This window comes from Martes martes, assembly GCF_963455335.1.
Source record: "Martes martes genome assembly, chromosome: 12".
NCBI classification, from domain to species: Eukaryota; Metazoa; Chordata; class Mammalia; order Carnivora; family Mustelidae; genus Martes; species Martes martes.
In genome coordinates this window covers 4,297,849-4,314,999 of record NC_137900.1, presented here as the reverse complement: position 1 = coordinate 4,314,999, position 17,151 = coordinate 4,297,849, and the positions used below count along the sequence as shown (strand labels likewise).

Sequence of the window (17,151 nt, the reverse complement as noted above, 5' to 3'; positions counted from 1 at the left end):
CCCATGCATGTAAACATCAGACAGACTGCTCTGTGTCTGGGGACCGTCTTTACCACCCTCTGTCCCTTGTGCCACCTCAGTGGTCACCGAGGAGACAGGGAGCTTTCCAGGACGTGAAACGCTGGAAGAAACAAGATTCTGAGAGAAGCAAAGTGGCTCGTGGTCCCACAGAGGATTGCTCCATCCATGGAAACACTAAGTGTTGAACTTAAAAGCCTTTGATTCTGGAATAATTCTACATGTGCAGACAAGTTGGGAAGGCAGTGCAGAGGGTCCCTTCTCCCTGTGTCGGCACCCACATAACGGGCTCTGTTGGCCCAGAAGTGAGCCGGCAGAATACCACAGACCACAGACCGTCGGCACCCGATCTGGGATACAACAACGTGTTCAGTAAACATGGAATTTTCATGTTGTTTGTGCCTAGAATTCCCCTCAAAGGCAGAAGAGAGAATTTGGTTATCTTGATATGTTCTGTTTACAAAGAAATAAACACATTAATTCTCTATGTGTTTAATGAGGGGCCAAGCTGGAAGGGGCACATGGCTCCTGTGACTCCCGTGGTCCGGGGCTGGGTCCTGTGGCCCTGCCTGCTGCCGGGGAGGCCGGGAGCCAGCACACGTGGTCATGCTGCTCTCCAGGAGTAAGTGGGAGCCATACCACAGTCCCAGGCTCTTGTGCTCAAAGGAGTGCAGAGGAAACAGTGACGAGGGACCATGTTATGCTGCTCAACATGCTATATGATGAAAACGCTTGTTCTTGGCAAGTGTGTTCCTTGTTGGACAGCGCCACTGCCCAGGTAGAGTTGTCCCCTGCCCGATGCGGTCCAGCCGGGCTGCACCCCACTCCACTTTTAGTCCATCACCTTTTGGGTCCTGACATCTGAGCTGCTGCCTCCTTAGGCCATTTCTGCGCAACGGGACTCTGGGCCTGGGTCCTCAGGTCTCGGTGGGGTCTCACCGCCAGTCTCCTGGCTCAGGGATGTCAGCGGGCAAGGGCCATGCTGGGGAAAGGTGTCAGGCGTGGCTCTTGCCCACTGGAGCAGGAGGCACCTGGAGGGGGCACCTGCCACAGGCCAGGCCCTTGTTCCTTGCATCCCGTCTCCTTTCCATTTTATGACAGAGGACTGTGGCTCTGAGGGTTCTCAGCCCAAGAGCCCGGATGTGAGCCCAGGTACCTGGGACACGAGCCACCATCCTGTCACCTGCCAGTGGGGCAGTTTGGAGTCCTCAGCGGTGGCTGGAGGCCAGGGGGTAGGCGCTGTGCATGCTCACCGGGGTCCTCACGTCCCTGGAGGGAGGTGCACCTATGTCCGTGCACACGGCGCTACCCCTGTGACCTGTCCGTCCCCGACTTCCTCATAGACTTCCTCAAATCCGGGGTTAAGAGGAGGACTGTCTGGAGGTGAAGTGGGTAGTGTCAGCAGCCTGATCCCCTCACCCCCAGACAGCCGAGCACAGGATCACCTTTGCTGTGTGGACACTACCGGTGAGGGCGTGGAGAAGCCTCCGCTGTGTGCCCCGGGGTGGGGGTGGGGGGACGAGGCAGGTCCGTGTGCGCTGGAGGAAGGCCCTCGTTAGCGGCCCCGGTGCTGACTTCCTCATACTCGTGTGTTCCCAGTGTGCGAGGCGTTGCCCTTGGGGGCTCTATGGTGACCCCCTGCCAGCAACAAGGCCACCAAGGTTCAAAGAAATCCCTTGTTTCTAAAGAAGCGTGCAGGGCGGGACGAAGTGGCCGCTGCTGGAACCCGTGCAAGAGCTCACGCTCTGAGCTTTGTAGGGTTCGGCGTCTTCGTGCATTTACCTTCCCTGGGGGTCACGGAGCTGCCCCGTGACAAGGGTGCTCTTCTGACCGTGCACGGGCCCCCTCTCAGCTAGGGGACCCCGCTGCTCAGGCCTGCTGGACCCCCTGAGGGTCCCAGTGTTGTGTGCCCCAGGTCTGTGCAGCCCACGAGGTGAGCTGGAGGGGGCAGGCAGCGGCCTCCATCGCCTCCACCCCCGGACGGGAGCCGTTAAACCACCACAGGCCGCGGTGCAGAGGCTCACGGGGGCCTGGACGGCTCTCCAGCCAGTCTGGCTGCATTTTCACAGAGGAGGCTGCTGGGGAACCAGTGAACTTGGGCGTGTGACGATGCGGAAATGCGAAGCTGCTGTCTTTGGTGACCCGTGTTGCAAAACCAGCAAAAGGAAGTTGTGTTTTGCTGTTGCCTGAAGTCAGCCCCGGGCAGAAGCGCACGCTCCCAGGGAAGGCAGGTGAGTGGTGCTAGCTTCGGGGTCTTCGCCAGCCAGCAGAGCCTGTGTTGATCCTCCAGGGGCCAGTTTTGGGGACAAGCATGCTCTGAGCAGGAGCGGCTTGGGGTGGCGGCTCCAAAGCAGTGGTGGGTGAGTGGCACATCGATGCTCCTTTGGCTCTCGGGTGCCCTGGCTTGATTTGCGAAGAGCCAGCAGCAAGCGTGCCATCGGCCGGGACAGCACTGACTGTCGTCTGGGGTGCCTTGGACTCCTGCTAAGATGAACTTAGCCCCGGAGGGGCCGGGGTCTGAGGCTGACCCACATCAGGGTGACCCCCACGTGGGCCCAGCCTGCGCACCTCTCACCGAGGCCCTGGGCAATGTGGGTCTTCCTTTACCTGGGCTGAGAAAGGGTGAGTGGTCCACATGGTCACTAGGGGGTTAAGCCTTCCCACAAAATGTGTGGCTCTGGAAGGTTCCTCTGCAATCAGATGCAGCTGAGACACTGATGGGGCTTGGCTGTAGTGGTTACGGGGGAGGAGGACACCCTGGGATGCCCATAACACCGACTCCGGGAGGGGGATGGGGGCATCCTGGGTGGCAGCGGGGTGGAGCCAGATGCCACCTTGTTGTGTAGAGTGGGGGTGCGTTCAGGCGGCACAGCTATACCCAGAGCACTTGGCTCCTGGAACCCTTGGGGCTTGCAGCAACTGGCTGAGTGCTTGGCCACTCCTGAAGGAGACGAGACAGAGGGAGCCCTGGGCCTTGGCCTGCACACTGCCCAGCTGGGCCCAACTCAGACCCTCAGAACCTGACAGTTCGCAGGGGCCAGGCGGGGCTGGGCGGGGCCGGTGCACAGGGAGGAAGTGGTTTGGCTCCAGCTGGGTGTTTGCAGGAGGCCAGAGGCCCTGGTTCCGCTCCTTGGGTTTGACGTCTGTCTCCCCACAAAGGCCAGCACCTCTGAAAGTTCAGGGGCCCCCGAGCTGGACAGGACTGTGTGCTCTGACACACAGAGGCCTGATCCTTGATTAGTCTGCGAAGGCCAGAGCTCAGATGGGGGGCTAACGGAGGCCTTGAGGACACATGGGGCTTTGGTGTCCTGAGCCCAAGAGCCCAGGGACTCAGAACAGTGACAGGGGTGCAGCTGCTGGTCTCAGCTGGGAGGCTAGGAGCACGGGCCTCTCCACATCCTTCTAGGTGGGCTCTCATGACCCCCACTGACAGATGAGCAGAATGAGGCACCGCAATAAAGGGGGTGATGTGGAAGTCAGACTGTGGGACAGATGTGAAACCAGCCCTGAATGGAGCATCACTCACTTGCACGGTCCCCTGGGCTCACGGCTGGGAGACCCATCCTGGCTCCAACCCCAGCATTCTACCTCCCCCGTCTCCAGGTACATGTCTCCAGATGGCTGGGCTGATTCTCCTTTGCCCTGCTTCCTCTATCTGTCTGGGACGCTGTTCCCCCCGCCTGGGATGCTGTTCCCTCCATCTGGGGTCCCACGTATGGTGGTGATGGTTGGTCACCAGATAGGCATGCAGTGAGGAGGGCGGTGATTAACCTTTCCAGTTGGCTCTGGCGGTTCCAATGGGCCCCCATGAAGCCCATGTATGCCCAGGACCTGTGGCTATAGCCCCTACAACTGTGTGGCTTTGGGAGGTTGAACCTGCGGCCTGGTCTCCCTTTCCCCGCAATAAACTAGTAGGTCACCGTGCAGTCCAATGAGACCTATACCCGTGGGGAGGCATCCCCCAGGGCAGCAGTGAGAGTGACCCCAGGCGGGGGTCTGGGGGCAGCAGTCAAAGTGTATGTGCGGAACTCCGCACAACCCCATGGCACTGACACCTGGGGTGGGCAGCGCCAGGCTGCATGCACACAGGCCAGCCCTGGGAGCATGGTCAGGATCTCTGTGCAACTGGAAACTTTTGGAAGGTTCTTGTCTGGTCGTTTCACTGGGTCTTCTAGTGAACATCTCAGACATAAGCAAAGGTGAAGTTGTGTGGGGAGCCCGGAGCACCAGCAGTCCGCCTGGGACCCCTGCCCCATGCACGCAGCCCAACAGTAGGTCACCCAGCAGGTCTCCAGAGCTTCGCGGGCCCGCCCAGAAGCAGCTGGGGGTGCGGCACAGCTGGTTACCTTGTGGGGACCTGTTTGTCAACAGCGGACAGTGATGCGGTGTCTATATTTACAGTCCAGGTGATGGCGAAATAAACACAGAATCGGAAATACAAATAAAGCACACAAGAATGCGAGTGTTAACAGTAGAAAATACAATTAGGAAGAAAAGAAGAGCATTAAGTAAACGTAAAAGTGAAAAGATTAAGTGGAAGCAGCTCAGGCGGTCAGTTTTGCAGGCCCACTGGGTCCGTGCGCGTACGTCCTTTGCGCTGTGCACCCGCGCACCATGCACCTGCGTGCCATGCAGCCCCATGCGCATGCGTCCTGCGTGCCGTGCTCCCGCGCACCGTGCACCTGCGTGCCGTGCAGCCCCATGCGCATGCGTCCTGCGTGCCGTGCTCCCGCGCACCGTGCACCTGCGTGCCGTGCAGCCCCATGCGCATGCGTCCTGCGTGCCGTGCTCCCGCGCACCGTGCACCTGCGTGCCGTGCAGCCCCATACGCGTGTGTCCTGCGTGCCGTGCCGTCCTGTGCACGTGCATCCTGCGTGGCCTGCGGCCCTGTGTTGTCCCGTGCGCCTGTGGCAGCTCTGTCATGGCTTCTTGAGGAGACGCAGTGCACCTCCCGGCTGGGAGCTTCTGGTAAGCTAGCATTGAGCACACAGAATAAGTACTGTGCCCTGGCGCGGCCTCACCAGGTCCTGCAGGATGGAGCCGGTGACAGGGACCTGGGAGCTTTCAGCTGTGTCGGTGGCTGAAGCCCACCAGCCTGGCAAGCTGTCCTGGCGGTGTAGGTTTGCTGGGCTGCCAAACACGTAGGATGTGGCCAGTTCGGGACCAGGGCTGTGCCGCCTCAGGCTCTGGGAACCTTTGCAGGACAGTTGTGTCCGTTTTGGGCAGGAGAAAACGGAGGTTCAGCAAGTGCAACTTGTCCCTGTGGCCCGGCTGGTGAGTGGTAGCAGCCCATCACTCTGGTGCAAAGCCTCAGGCCAGCTGCTCGACCACCTCCCCGCATGCATACAGGAGGACCCATGATGCCCCTGTTCGCTCTTGGGGGAGCACGTGGGGGCGCCGCATGGAGCGTGGGCTGCAGTCTATCTCCTTGGGGTCTGTGTCAGGTCGGCAACCCCCCTGGGTCTGTGTCAGCGCCCCTGCCCGCCCCAGTCCCTGCTCTTTTCGAGCCCCACCCCACGAAGGGCCAGGTCCTCATCAGGACGCGTGTCTCAGGGGGGCGCCAGGGGTTTCCAGGGTGTGCAGAGGAAAGGCCAGGGCCCGGGCAGGCAGTAAGTTCTACGCATTTCAGTCACTGTTGTCTTAGCCGTCAATCACACAACTTCTGATGAGAATTTTCTAAAACACATTCTTTTTTTAAGCTGTTTTTTGGTGGTAGAGTACACGTAACATAAAATTTGTCATCCAAACAACTTTTAAGTGTCCAATGGCGGTAAGTGTTTGCATGTGGTGCCGCCGTCCTCACTGTCTGTCTCCAGAATGTTCTGTCTTCACAAACTGAAACTGCGTCATTAAACACTACTGCCCCCCAGCCCCCGGCGCCGCCACCCACTCTCTGTCTCTGTGATTTGACGACTCCAGGAACCTCACATGGTATCTGTCCTTCTGGGAGGGGCACTCAGCCTCGTGTCCTCAGGGCCCGTCCATGCTGTGGCAGGTGTCAGGATGTCCTCCCTCTTGAGGGCTGAGGAATGTTCCATCACCAGTATGTCCGCGAGCTGTATATGCGTCCCCTGCCCTGGCCGCTGGGGCTGCATCCCCAACTAGCCCCCCGTCCGCTGCTGTGAGGAATGCTGCTGCGATCGGGAGTGTGCATGTATCTATTCAATTCTCTGCTTTCAGTTCTTCTGTGAGAAGAGCATTCTCGAGGACCAGGTGTTGGGATTCGGTATTGGAACGACAGCTGCATCTCTAAGAAAAGGTGCTGCCCCCCCCCAGGAGCCCCCACCGGGGCCATCCTGCCCACAGGCCGCTGCCCACACGGGCATCCCAGCGTCACAGGGGTAGGGAGCGTTTATATCCTTCTTGGTTTTCTATAACTTCTAAGTTTACTAAAGAGGAGGGGTCACTCCATCATCTGTTGAAGGCGCGGTAACTTTAAGCAATGGTGTGAGCCGATGAGGGCATCCCAGCACGCGGGGACGGAGCTGCGTGGGTCCGCCTCCTTTTTTCTGTGCTCAGCATGCCCTGCAGCCTGTCCCCAGGTCCCGCCGACCCGGCCGCATCCCAGAGCACACGGCACCCCACCATCAGCCCGTCTCCATTTGCTCAGCAGACAGGGTGGAGACCCCAGGCTGAGGCCCCAGGACAAAGGTTATGCTTCTGGAGCCTGACCCTGGAGCGCAGCAGCTCCAGGTCACAAACCTTTCTCACTGCTGCATGGCCTCGTGGATTCTGCAGCCTTGTCTCCCCGCCTGGACCTGTGTGCAGGTACCGCAGGTACCCCTGGTGTATTTTCAGGCTTGTTCAGGTGACCTATTGCATGTGAGCCGCCACTCGAGCATGGTGGGGAGAGAGCAGCCCCACTGAGCGCTGTCCTCTCGCACAGTCCTGGGGCTGGTGCTGGTCAGTGTGGGACAGTTTCAGAGGCCAGCCAGAGGTGGCTGCTGTCGGTAGGAACCACACAGGGTGCCGAGTACCAGGCAGCAAGAGACAGGACGGTGGTATTTCTAGTATATGTGCTGCCGAAGCGAGCACAGGAGGGTGGTATTTCTAGCGGGGGTTCCCATGTTGCTCCCAAGGAGGGGACACCTGGCAGCAGGTGGGGTGGGGCCATGCTTGGTCTTGTGGTCCATGCGCAGGAGCGTCCCTGCCTGTCTCGGGCAGCCACCGGGCAGTGTCAGGGCTCCAAAGCCACTTAGATGGTCCAAATACCCTGGAAGTTTAATTTCTCCATCCTTCTCGAGCACCTGAACCTCCCCCAGGCTCAGTGTTAGGGCTTTGATGCTGGGCGGTGGCACCCTTGGGTGTCAGGGGCCCTGGGCCCTGGCTGTGTCCTGCCGTGTTTGTAGCTCCCCTGTAGTTGGGAGCTCAGCTAGGTGACTCAGCGTTTCTAAGGTGAGAGCCAGGGCTGGGTAGAGAAGGCTGACCACAGCTCTGTAGTTCCTGTGCTCACACCCACCCCCACACTGGCCCTGGATGTGTCAGTGTGAACCAGGGTCAGCCTTGGCTTCCTTGTCTGAAACACAGGACGTCACCCACCTTGGTGTCTGTGAGTGAGTATCCAGAAGTGCTGAGCACAGCTCCTGGCACATGGTGTGTGTGTGTGTGTGTTACAGAAGTACATGTGTAGGTGTGAGCATGTGTGCATATGTGTGTTCCCTTCCCAGTGCCCTCTGCTCCCCTGTGCTGTGCAGAGGGCAGGTGGGAACTGGGCTGGCCTTCCCTGGTGCTGACCTTGGACTTGGAAAGGCGGCAGGGAGACCAGTCCCAAGATGAACAAGGCCATGGGCTGCAGCCCACGCCTTCCTGAATCAGACTGGGGGAGCAGTGGTCTCTGTTGTACCCCACACTCTGCTTCCTGTGGGATGTCTTTATGTTGAGCTTTGGGCTTTCCCGTCTGACTGAGCTGGTTCTGCCGCCCTTGGAAGAAGAGTTGGTCATGGTTCAAGGTCTCCAGGGGATGCGTGCACCCCAGTCCTCTGGATGAGAATGACCATGTGGGCACCAGGGCTGCCAAAGCTTCCCCAGGCTGTGGGGTACCACCTGTGCTCTGCCTGACCCCTGTCCCTTCTGTAAAATTGGCACTTGCGGGGAGGGTCCTGGGTGGCTCAGTGGGTTGAGCATCTGTGTTCCACTCCAGTCATGATCTCAGGGTCCTGGGACTGAGCCCCATGGCTCAGCGGGGAGCCTACTCCTCCCTCTCCCTCTGTCCCTCCCCCTGCTTCTGCGCTTGCTCTCTTGAGCTCTCTCTGTCTAATAAGTAAATGAAATCTTTTTAAAATGGCACTTGGGGAATGTCAGCCGGGTAAGTTGGCTCACGCCCGAGGCATCGCCGTCTGTGTGGTATACTGAGACAGAGGACGGCACACGGGCAGAGTGCAGACCCGATGTGCGACACGTGTGCGTACCCGTGACGCAGTCTCCCTGGTCAACACAGCGAGCCCATCTGTGGTCCCTGACCACAGGTTCATATGCGTCTCCTGGAACTCTGTGTAGACGGAAAGGCGGGTGTGTGCCTGGTCTTCGGCCAGTCGGCATCTGCCGTGCACAGGGCTCAGCGTTCTGCCGAGCCTTCTCTCGTGTTCCCCAGCATTTGCTAGAATTCACCCTGAAGCCTTTGGAGCCTGGAGCTTTCTGTGTGGAAAACTACTTACAGACATTTCTCGTGCTCGGCGTTGGTTGAGACCCTTGGCTCTGTGGGTTTACAACTTCCGTTGACGCAGGAATGCCGTGGTCTGTATTCCGCAAACACTTCCCGCCACTCCCCTGTCCGGAGTCCGGTTACGCCTCTGTTTGCTGCGGGACGCTCACTCACATCGCTCTGCCCGACTGTGTGTGCTTCAGTGTAGGTGGTTTTGTCGCTGTCCCCCCAGATCTGCTCGTTGTCTACAGCGTCCGGACGTCCCTCTCCCGCAGGCCTCGAGCTCTCGCTGGAGGCTTTCCCCTCGGGAGGCTGGAGGTGCGGCTGCCCTGGCTCGAGCTGCTCTTGAACGCCGTCCGGGGGAGCCGTGACGCTGCTAGGAAGCAGGTGGGCATCCTGGGACCTGAGCAGAGCTCCCCATGGGGTGGACCGCCCCCCTCCACCAGTGGGGCCCAGCTTTTCCCTGCCTGTGCCTGGCCACTGCTGTTCCCCCAGCGGCTCCTGCTCAGTCTGATGGTGCCCTCCCACATGTGCCAACCATCCTCAGGGACCCTGCAGCCTCTGCCCCCTGACAGGGCTCTCCTGTCCCTGGGGTCCACGTGGGGCTGGATCCGTGCAGGAGCAGGATGCGACAGAGGGCGCACCGCTCTGGTTTCCACCTGTTGGGGACGCTGTGCTTCGCTCTGTGGTGGGGGTAACCAGAAGCAGGACCCCTGGGGGTCGCCAAGGCTCCCCTGGGGCCAGACACCGCACTTGACACACAGAGGCTGAGCGTGGGGCCCGCATTCCACCGGCACGTCTGCAGGGCTCTGTCGTATCTGCGTGCTGGGACCTTGGGTTTACCTCCTGTGCTATGAGAGGAATGCAGTAAAGCAAGTACTTTCTGTTTCAAAACCTTCATGTTTCTCCCCATGGAGCTCATCAAGAACAGGGCAGGGGCCCGTGGTGCATGTGCCTGCTGCTCTGGCTTTGGGGCCACTTAGAGAAAGGTCCGCCCCTGAGCAGTCTGGCCCCACGGGAAGGGAGCTGTGCGGCAGGTGTCGTAGGCGGAGTCCGCCATCCCATCGTGGAGGCAGCATGCCCAGAGGGCTTCCCGCCTGCGAGGCGCTGAGGGGCAGGCTCTGGACACCTTTACGGCTCTGTGTGAGGGCGAGATGGGTGGTTCTTCAGCCTGGTTTGCAAGGGAAGAGGGGAGCGTGTGCAGAAGCTGTGGGCTGCTAGGCTGATCGTGGGTGTGAACCCTGGACGCCTGTGTGTGCAGGTGTCAGGAGGGAGCTCGGGTGGGGTTGGGAGGTGCCCTCCGGCCCTCTGCACACCGGGTGGGACCCTACCTCCCCCAGCATGGGCACCACGGGCGGGGACGGTCAATTCTGGCCTGGAGGTTTGGGCCGGACCCCCAGAGTTGTCCCTGTGTTCTGGCAAGAAGCCACGTGCTCCATCTGCCTGCGGCCTATGACCTGTCCGGGGCTGGCCACGCTGGGCGGGGCCGCGGAGGTGCCCTTCCACCTTCTGCCTTTGGAGCTGGCTTGACACCCGGCCACCGCGGGTGCCGGTGAAGGCAGCTTTCATGCTCCTGTCGTGTTGTTTCAGGACCCCTGTGTCAAACCTGCTGGACAGGAAGGAGGTTTGCAGCCAGCCTCCCAGCCCCACTCATGCTTACCGCCTGAGGCAGCCAACCCAGACCCCGCACACGGCCTGCAGGGAGCCAGGTGTGGAGCCCTCCCTGGAGACCAGGGCGTCAGGTGAGTGGAGTCCAAGGGAGATTCTGGGGAATGTTGATCTCCCCTGGCCTCGTCCCCCCGGACCCTCCCACAATGGTTCTCGCCTCTCCCGTGAGGGTGTCCGGGAGAGGCGGGCGGTGAAAGCAGCCAGCAGCTCCAGGGCACTTTGTGGCGGGGGTTGGGGGGGTGGGGGGGTGGCATCTGGGGCAAATCCCTGGCCTCCCTGGGCCGGGGTCTCTGGACCATGTGGGTCACAGTAACGCCACAGAGGGGGCCCCTCAGAACCACATCCCCGGGGCAGAGCACGCAGATGACCGGCCCACCGCGCTCCCCACGGTTATTTCTGTGGGTGTAGTTCAAACGTGTTGTGCAGCAGGGGCTTCACGCTGTGGGATTCCTTCCCTCCGTCCTCCCCTTCTTACCTCCCTCTTCTCTTCCCTCTCTGTCTCTTTTCCTTTTTTTTTTTTTTTTTTTACATAGAAGAAATTTACTTATTTTTAAAATAAAATGCTTTCCATTTGCCATTCCACAAAGTCCTGTCTGGACAGGACCCCGCTGGAGCTGTGTGCGCCGTCCCCACACGGCCCTCTCCCACCTCCCCCCTTCTCTGGGAGGACATGCCTGGGGGCTGCACTTGGGGCTGCGTGCAGGGGCTGGTCCGTGCCTGGCTGGCACTGACCCTGCTCATTTCCCCCCACAGGCAGCCCTCCGGCCAGCTCCCCCTGGAGCTCAGGGAGCTCAGCTGTGACAATGGAGTCAGAAGGGGGGACCTCAACAGCCCAGCCCCCCACTGCTGCCTTGGGGGAGCCGAACTCCGGGCCTGGCTGCTCCTCCCAGGCGCTCCCGAGGGCAGACCCAGGGAAGCTCCAGGCACTGCCACTCGGGCCTAGAGCCCACGGCAAGGACTCTGACTCTGGGAGCCCCGGCAGCCCAGCTGCTGCAGGGGATGGCCCCCTGGATACAGGCCCCTCGGGGGAGCTGAATGGCGGTGCTAAGCTCCCCAACCGGGACAGCGGGATCGACAGCCCATCCTGCAGTGTGGCGAATGAGCAGTTCCCCTGCGGGGAAGGCAGCGAGGCTGGCCAGGGCCCCACAGTCCTGGGGCCGCAGCTGGACGGAGCCCCAGAAGGCAAGGCCCTGCAGGAGGTGGCCGATAGCGACGTGGGCGAAGGCAGCGGTGAGGAGCCTGACCCCGAGAACAGCCCCCCAGGGGATCTTGCTGACCCGGCCAAGGTAGGCCGCCCTCACGTCCTGGGGTGGCAGGGGCTCTTCTGAGGGTTCGTGAGGTCAGAGAGGCCGGGTGGTGGATCAGCGGGGAGGGCAGGGGCTCCGGCTCCCCATGTGCCGACCTCACTCCCAAGCCTAGGTTCCACGTCCTCACGGGGGCGCAGGGGCCCAACCCCTAGGACTGTGGCCATAGGTCTCAGTGCTCACGGAGCCACCACCACCCCCTTGGTCAGGGCTGGCTGCCCACCTTGCAGAGCCCCTGTGTTATGAACAGGGAACCAAGGGTCACCATGGGGCGTGGCAGGGAGCAGGCGCCCCGGGAAGCAGATGTGCCCACGGCATGGTGGGTCCTCTGTGAGAGAGCCCCTTTGCGTCCCGACAGCACCCTGGCCTCTGGGGTCTGCACTGGGGTACGTGGGGACGAGGAAGTGAAGCAGAGGGCCTGGCCCAGAGACACGGCCTGTGCAACAGGGTCCCACAAGCAGCATAGGAGGCGCCCGATCTACTGGCCTGGTGGGGACAGTCCTGGCTAAAGGGCCCCGTGACAGAAGACAGGCCTGGCAGACGAAGGACAGCCTTGTGCCCGCACTGTAGTGAGCCAGCTTCAAGGGAGCGGGCAGCTGGGAGTCTTGTTTGAACCTAGGTTTTGTTATTATTCGGGTATGGAAACACCGAGAGATCAGGGTGCATCGGCCATTGGAAAGATAGTTGGTTGCTTGTGGTTCATACGAGGAGGAGCAGGCCAGGCCCCGGGGCCACACGGGAAGGACCAGAGTGGGTCAGGAGGCAGAGGCGGTGGAAGCTGCGCGAGAGCCTGTCTTGTTCCTGTGGGAGGGAGCAGGTGAGGCAGGGTGAGCAGGTTTAGGACTGGCAAGCCTGAATGACTTGGCGCTGCACAGAGGCTGTCCACGGTGTGTGGCACCTGGTTCTGAGTGACCAGGGCCGGGGGGCCCGTGAGAGCCCACGGAGGTGCTGGGGTGGCTCTGCAGGGGCTGGTTTGAGTGAAAGGCACAGCACGTGGGGCGACAAGGACCCGAGATGTGCAGACACCCTACGACGTAGAAACTAAGTGATGTGGTTACCACGTGCCACACCATCTGTGGCTCTTGAGACGTGCCCAGGAGGAGCTCCCCTGGCCTCCCGTCTCCCAGGTGGTGGGGGGGCAGGTGCTCACCCCAGGCCTGCTCCCCGCCTGCCCACACAGGCTCTGGGGGAAGGCCCATGCCTTCATGTCTGTGATACGGATGTGCCAGCCTTTCTGGGTCTATGTGCTCGGTCAGGCCCTAGCCTGTCCTCAGGGTGACCCTACGCCTCGTGTCCCCTACCCAGGTAGCGGAAGTCAGCATTTGTCCTGCGGTGGAAGTCCCATTTACTGGTGGTTTTGTCACAGGGGGACAGTGAATGTTGTCAGAGGCTGCTTCTGCATCGATGCAGGTCATCACAAGTGTTTCTCACGGGTATTGAGTCTCAGAATAAACCTCCCTTGGTCCTGGTGTCCAATCCTCTTCTGTACCGTTGAGTCGGGTTTGCTGGTGTCCTGTCAAGGACTTCTGCGTCAGTCTGCACCAGGGTCGTCCATCTCCAGGGTCCTTGGAAGGTCTCTGCCTCGCTTTGGTGTCAGGGCAGTGTTGGCCTCAGAGCTCAGACGTGTTGTCTCCTTGTCAGTGTTTTGGAAGCACTTGAGAGAGATTGGTATTAATTTTCCAGTGAACCCAACTGGTTCCAGGCTTTTTTGGCTTCTTTGTTGGTAAGTTTTTCATTGCATATTCAATCAACTTACTCCTTCTTGGTCATTCAGATTTCCTATTTCCCCATGTCTTCAATCTTGGTGTGTTTCTAGGAATTTATCCGTTGGTCTGGGCTGCCCAGTTTGCTGGAGTATAATTGTTCACATCAGTCTCTCATGATCCTTTTTATTTCTGTGATGTTGGTTGTAATAGTTCCTCGTTTATTTCTAATATTACTTACTTGAGTTTTGTCTATTTCTTAGTTAATTTGGCTAAGGTTTTGTGAATTTTGTTGATCTTTCCAAAAAACAACTCAGGTTGATTGATTTTTTCCATTGTTTTTCTATTCTCTGTTTCATTTATCTCTGATCTGATCTCTGTTATTTCCTTCCTTCTGACTGCTCTGGGTTTAGTGTGTTCTCTTTCTAATCTCTTGAAGTGTGAAGTTACGTTGTTGATTTGAGATCTTTCTTCCTTTTTCACATACACATTTACAGCTACAAATGTTCCTCCGAGCGGTGTTTGCTGCGTCCTAAGTTCTGGTGTTTGTATTTTCATTTTCATTTGTTTCAAGCTATTTTCTAATTTTCTTTGTGACTTCTTCAATTCTTGAAGACCGTGTTGTTTAATTTCTACCTATCTGTGGGTTTCCCAGTTTTTCTTGTGCTCTTAATTTCTAGTTTCATTCTACTGTAACTGGAAAAAATACTTTATGTGATTTCAATCTGAAGTTTGTTAATGCTTGTTTTGGGGTCTGATATATAGACCATCATGGAGAATGTTCCATGTGCACTTGAGAAGAATGTGCCTTCTCCTGCTGGGCGGGGGGTCTGCGTCTGTGTGTCTGTTCATACCCTCGTTTCCTCACTGGTATTCTGTCTGCATGTCCTGCCCAGTGTTGAAAATGCAGTGCTGAAGTCTCCTACAATCACCACGTTGCTTTTTCCCCTTTAATTCTGTCAAAGTGTGCTTTCATATATTTAGGACTTATGAGGTTTGGTGCATAAATATTTGTTTACGCTTTTTTTTAAGTCTTTTTATTAATTTAAGTCCTTTCTGCACCAAACATGGGGCTCAAACTCAGGACCCCGAGATCAAGAGTCCCACACTCTTTCTTTCTTTTTTTTTTTTTTTTAAGATTTTATTTACTTATTTGACAGAGAGAAAGATCACAAGTAGGCAGAGAGACAGGCAGAGAGAGAGGGGGGAAGCAGGCTCCCTGCTGAGCAGAGAACCCAACGTGGGGCTCAATCCCAGGACCCTGAGATCATGACCTGAGCCGAAGGCAGAGGCTTAATCCACTGAGCCACCCAGGCACCCCGGGAGTCCCACACTCTTTCAATGGAGCCTGTCAGGCACCCCTGGTGCATAAATATTTCTAATTGTTTTATCTTCTCGGTGAGTTGGTCCTTTTATCATCATATGATGTTCCTCATTATATCTGGTAACAGTTTCTTATTTACAGTCTGTTTTGACTGGTATCAGTGTAGCCACTCCTGTTCTCTTTTGAGAAGAGAGAGTCCGTTTGCATGCCCGATCTTACCCGTCCTCCACTTCCAGCCTTTGTGTGTGTCCTTAAATCTAAAGTGTCTTGTGCATTGCGTGTGACGAGATGCTATTTTTTAAATGTGTTCAGCGGATCCATGTCTTTTGATTAGGGAGTTTAATCCATTTATGTTTAAAGTAATTATAGGGGGGGATCATTGTTATTTTGATAGTTGTTTTCTACACATCTTGTGACTTTTTTGTCCCTTTCTTAGAGCCTGCCTTACTTTTTATTGAATTTTTTTAACGGTATGTTTTGATTCCCTTCTCGTTTCCTTTCGTGTATATTCTATAGACATTTTGCTTGTGGTTACCATTGAAATTACATAAAGCCCCTTGAAGTTAGAGCTTTCTGTCTTGCACACGGCTGGCCTGTTTTCAGGACTTTCAAACTCTGGTGTGGGTCATGACAGCACTCCCCGTTGGGCAGACCGAAGCCAGCAGTCCCTCGGGTGGCCCCCAGACACGTCAGAGTCCTGGATGTGAGGCTCACTGTCTCATTTCCATCCGGAGCAGGACCTCCAGCCTAGGGACTACATTCCACGTGGGCCACGCTCTGCTGCCTGGGGAGGGACACGAAAGGGCGTGCCAGATGCTGCCTGGTTTCCCCATTTGCGGGAATCTCTTCTTGGTTTTACCGTGATGTGGAGCGGTAGCTTCTCAGCTCTCCTCTGGGTTCTCATGGAGGGATTCCGTTCCATACGTTGTTGGCACCATGTCACTGGGGAAAGGAGGGCCTGTAGCTTTCTAGTCTGCTGTCTTGCTAAAAGCAGGCCACAAAATATTTTCATGTGGCTGCTGTAGCTGCTCTGTGGTCAAGGTCTCAGGAGGGCAGAGTTGTATCTGGGATGGTAGGGGGGGTTGGCAGGAGCTGTTGTGCCTTCCCCAGAAACCTCCCTGAGAAGTCCATCTGTGAGAACTGAGCCCCTTGGCCCAGTGCTAGTGGCCTCCTCAGCCCCCAGGCCCCCTGGTTACCCCCAGTGTCAGACCTGCCTCCCCAGGGACCTGTGGTTCCTCTCTCTGCAGTGCTCTGAGCCCCCGAAGCTGCTCCACATCGCCCAGGAGCTCCTGCACACCGAGGAGACCTACGTACAGCGGCTGTACCTGCTGGACCAGGTAGCCCCCCAGGGCTGGGGTCCCGCCTCTGTGAGCTGCCAGTTTCAGAGGCAAAGTCCCCTCTCTTAGCGCTGGCTGGCCCTCCCAGTATGAGGGACTTCACACTAAAACTCAGGCCACCCTGAGTCTCCTCCACAAACTCCTCCTTTTTGCTGTCTGAGCCTGGGGCTCTGGGGCCAAGGTCCTGTCCCGTCACCTGGTTGGAGGGGTTCTTCCTGGCAGTTGCGTTATCTGAGCACGGAAAGGGGCTCTGGGAAGCTTGCTATTCCCCAGAGCAGCCCGGGTTTATGAGCACAGGAAGTAAACCTCTGGTGGACACCCTGAGTTCTGCCAGGTATCGCGTCCCTGTGTAGCTCACAGAGTGGAGAAAGGAAATCCGGACCCCCCAGTTCCCTTGAGAGGTGTGCAGAGGCGGGACAGCAAGTCCGCATCAGCAGAGGACCGTGTCTGCCTCCCCCGCAGTCCTTAGCCATCAGTGAGCTGGCTTTAAAACCATAGGTCTGCGCCCGTTTGATGAAGCGGAGGTTCGTTAAGAAAACAGGAGCCCCTCCCCCCAGCTCAGCACCCGCTGTACGGGCCTCTGTACCCCCAGGTTTTCTGCACCCGGCTGACAGAAGCCGGCATCCCTTCGGAGGTCACCACGGGCATCTTCTCCAACATCTCGTCCATCTATCGCTTCCATGGGCACTTCCTCCTCCCCGAGCTGCAGACACGGATCACGCAGGAGTGGTGAGTGTGGCCCCTGGGTCCCGGCCGCCGGGTCACGGCAGCTGCGCGGGGTTCTCGTGGCCAGCCTCTCCGTGCGGGGTCTGTGTGCCCGAGAGACACGCAGGCACGGGGCGGGGTGGGGGGCTGTCTCGTGGGTCCTGGCTCCTTCCCTGCACCGGCCTGGGCCAGCGCTGACCCACAGCGTCCCCGCGCCTCCGCTGCTTTGTCCGCGCTTCAAAGCTCCTTTAATCCCCGCTCGGGCTCTGTGGGGTCTGTGAACACCAAACAGCAAGTGAAGGACCTAGCAGGTTTGTTTTCCTCCTCACACATACTCCACCTTTGCTTTGGAGACTGCGGCGTTCCCCTTCCCAGGGCACTTTGGATCCTCCGGCTGCCCCCAGGGGCTGTCCTTCTGTCCCTCTGCCGCATCTTGCTCTTCGCCGAGGGC

At 58.2% G+C, this 17,151-nt stretch overlaps 1 protein-coding gene across 1 annotated transcript in view; it reads left to right on the top strand.

Moving 5' to 3' along the window:
- The first annotated feature begins 2,175 nt into the window (after window positions 1–2,175).
- The window catches only part of FGD3 (FYVE, RhoGEF and PH domain containing 3), a 35,461-nt gene continuing 20,485 nt past the window's right edge, over window positions 2,176–17,151 (top strand). The window contains exons 1-5 of the mRNA XM_080820065.1: window positions 2,176–2,249; window positions 10,250–10,401; window positions 11,081–11,613; window positions 15,906–15,995; window positions 16,588–16,724. Of these exons, the coding sequence (XP_080676191.1) occupies window positions 11,131–11,613; window positions 15,906–15,995; window positions 16,588–16,724 (710 nt within the window). The 5' untranslated portion in view covers window positions 2,176–2,249; window positions 10,250–10,401; window positions 11,081–11,130. The remainder of the gene's footprint in view (window positions 2,250–10,249; window positions 10,402–11,080; window positions 11,614–15,905; window positions 15,996–16,587; window positions 16,725–17,151) is intronic.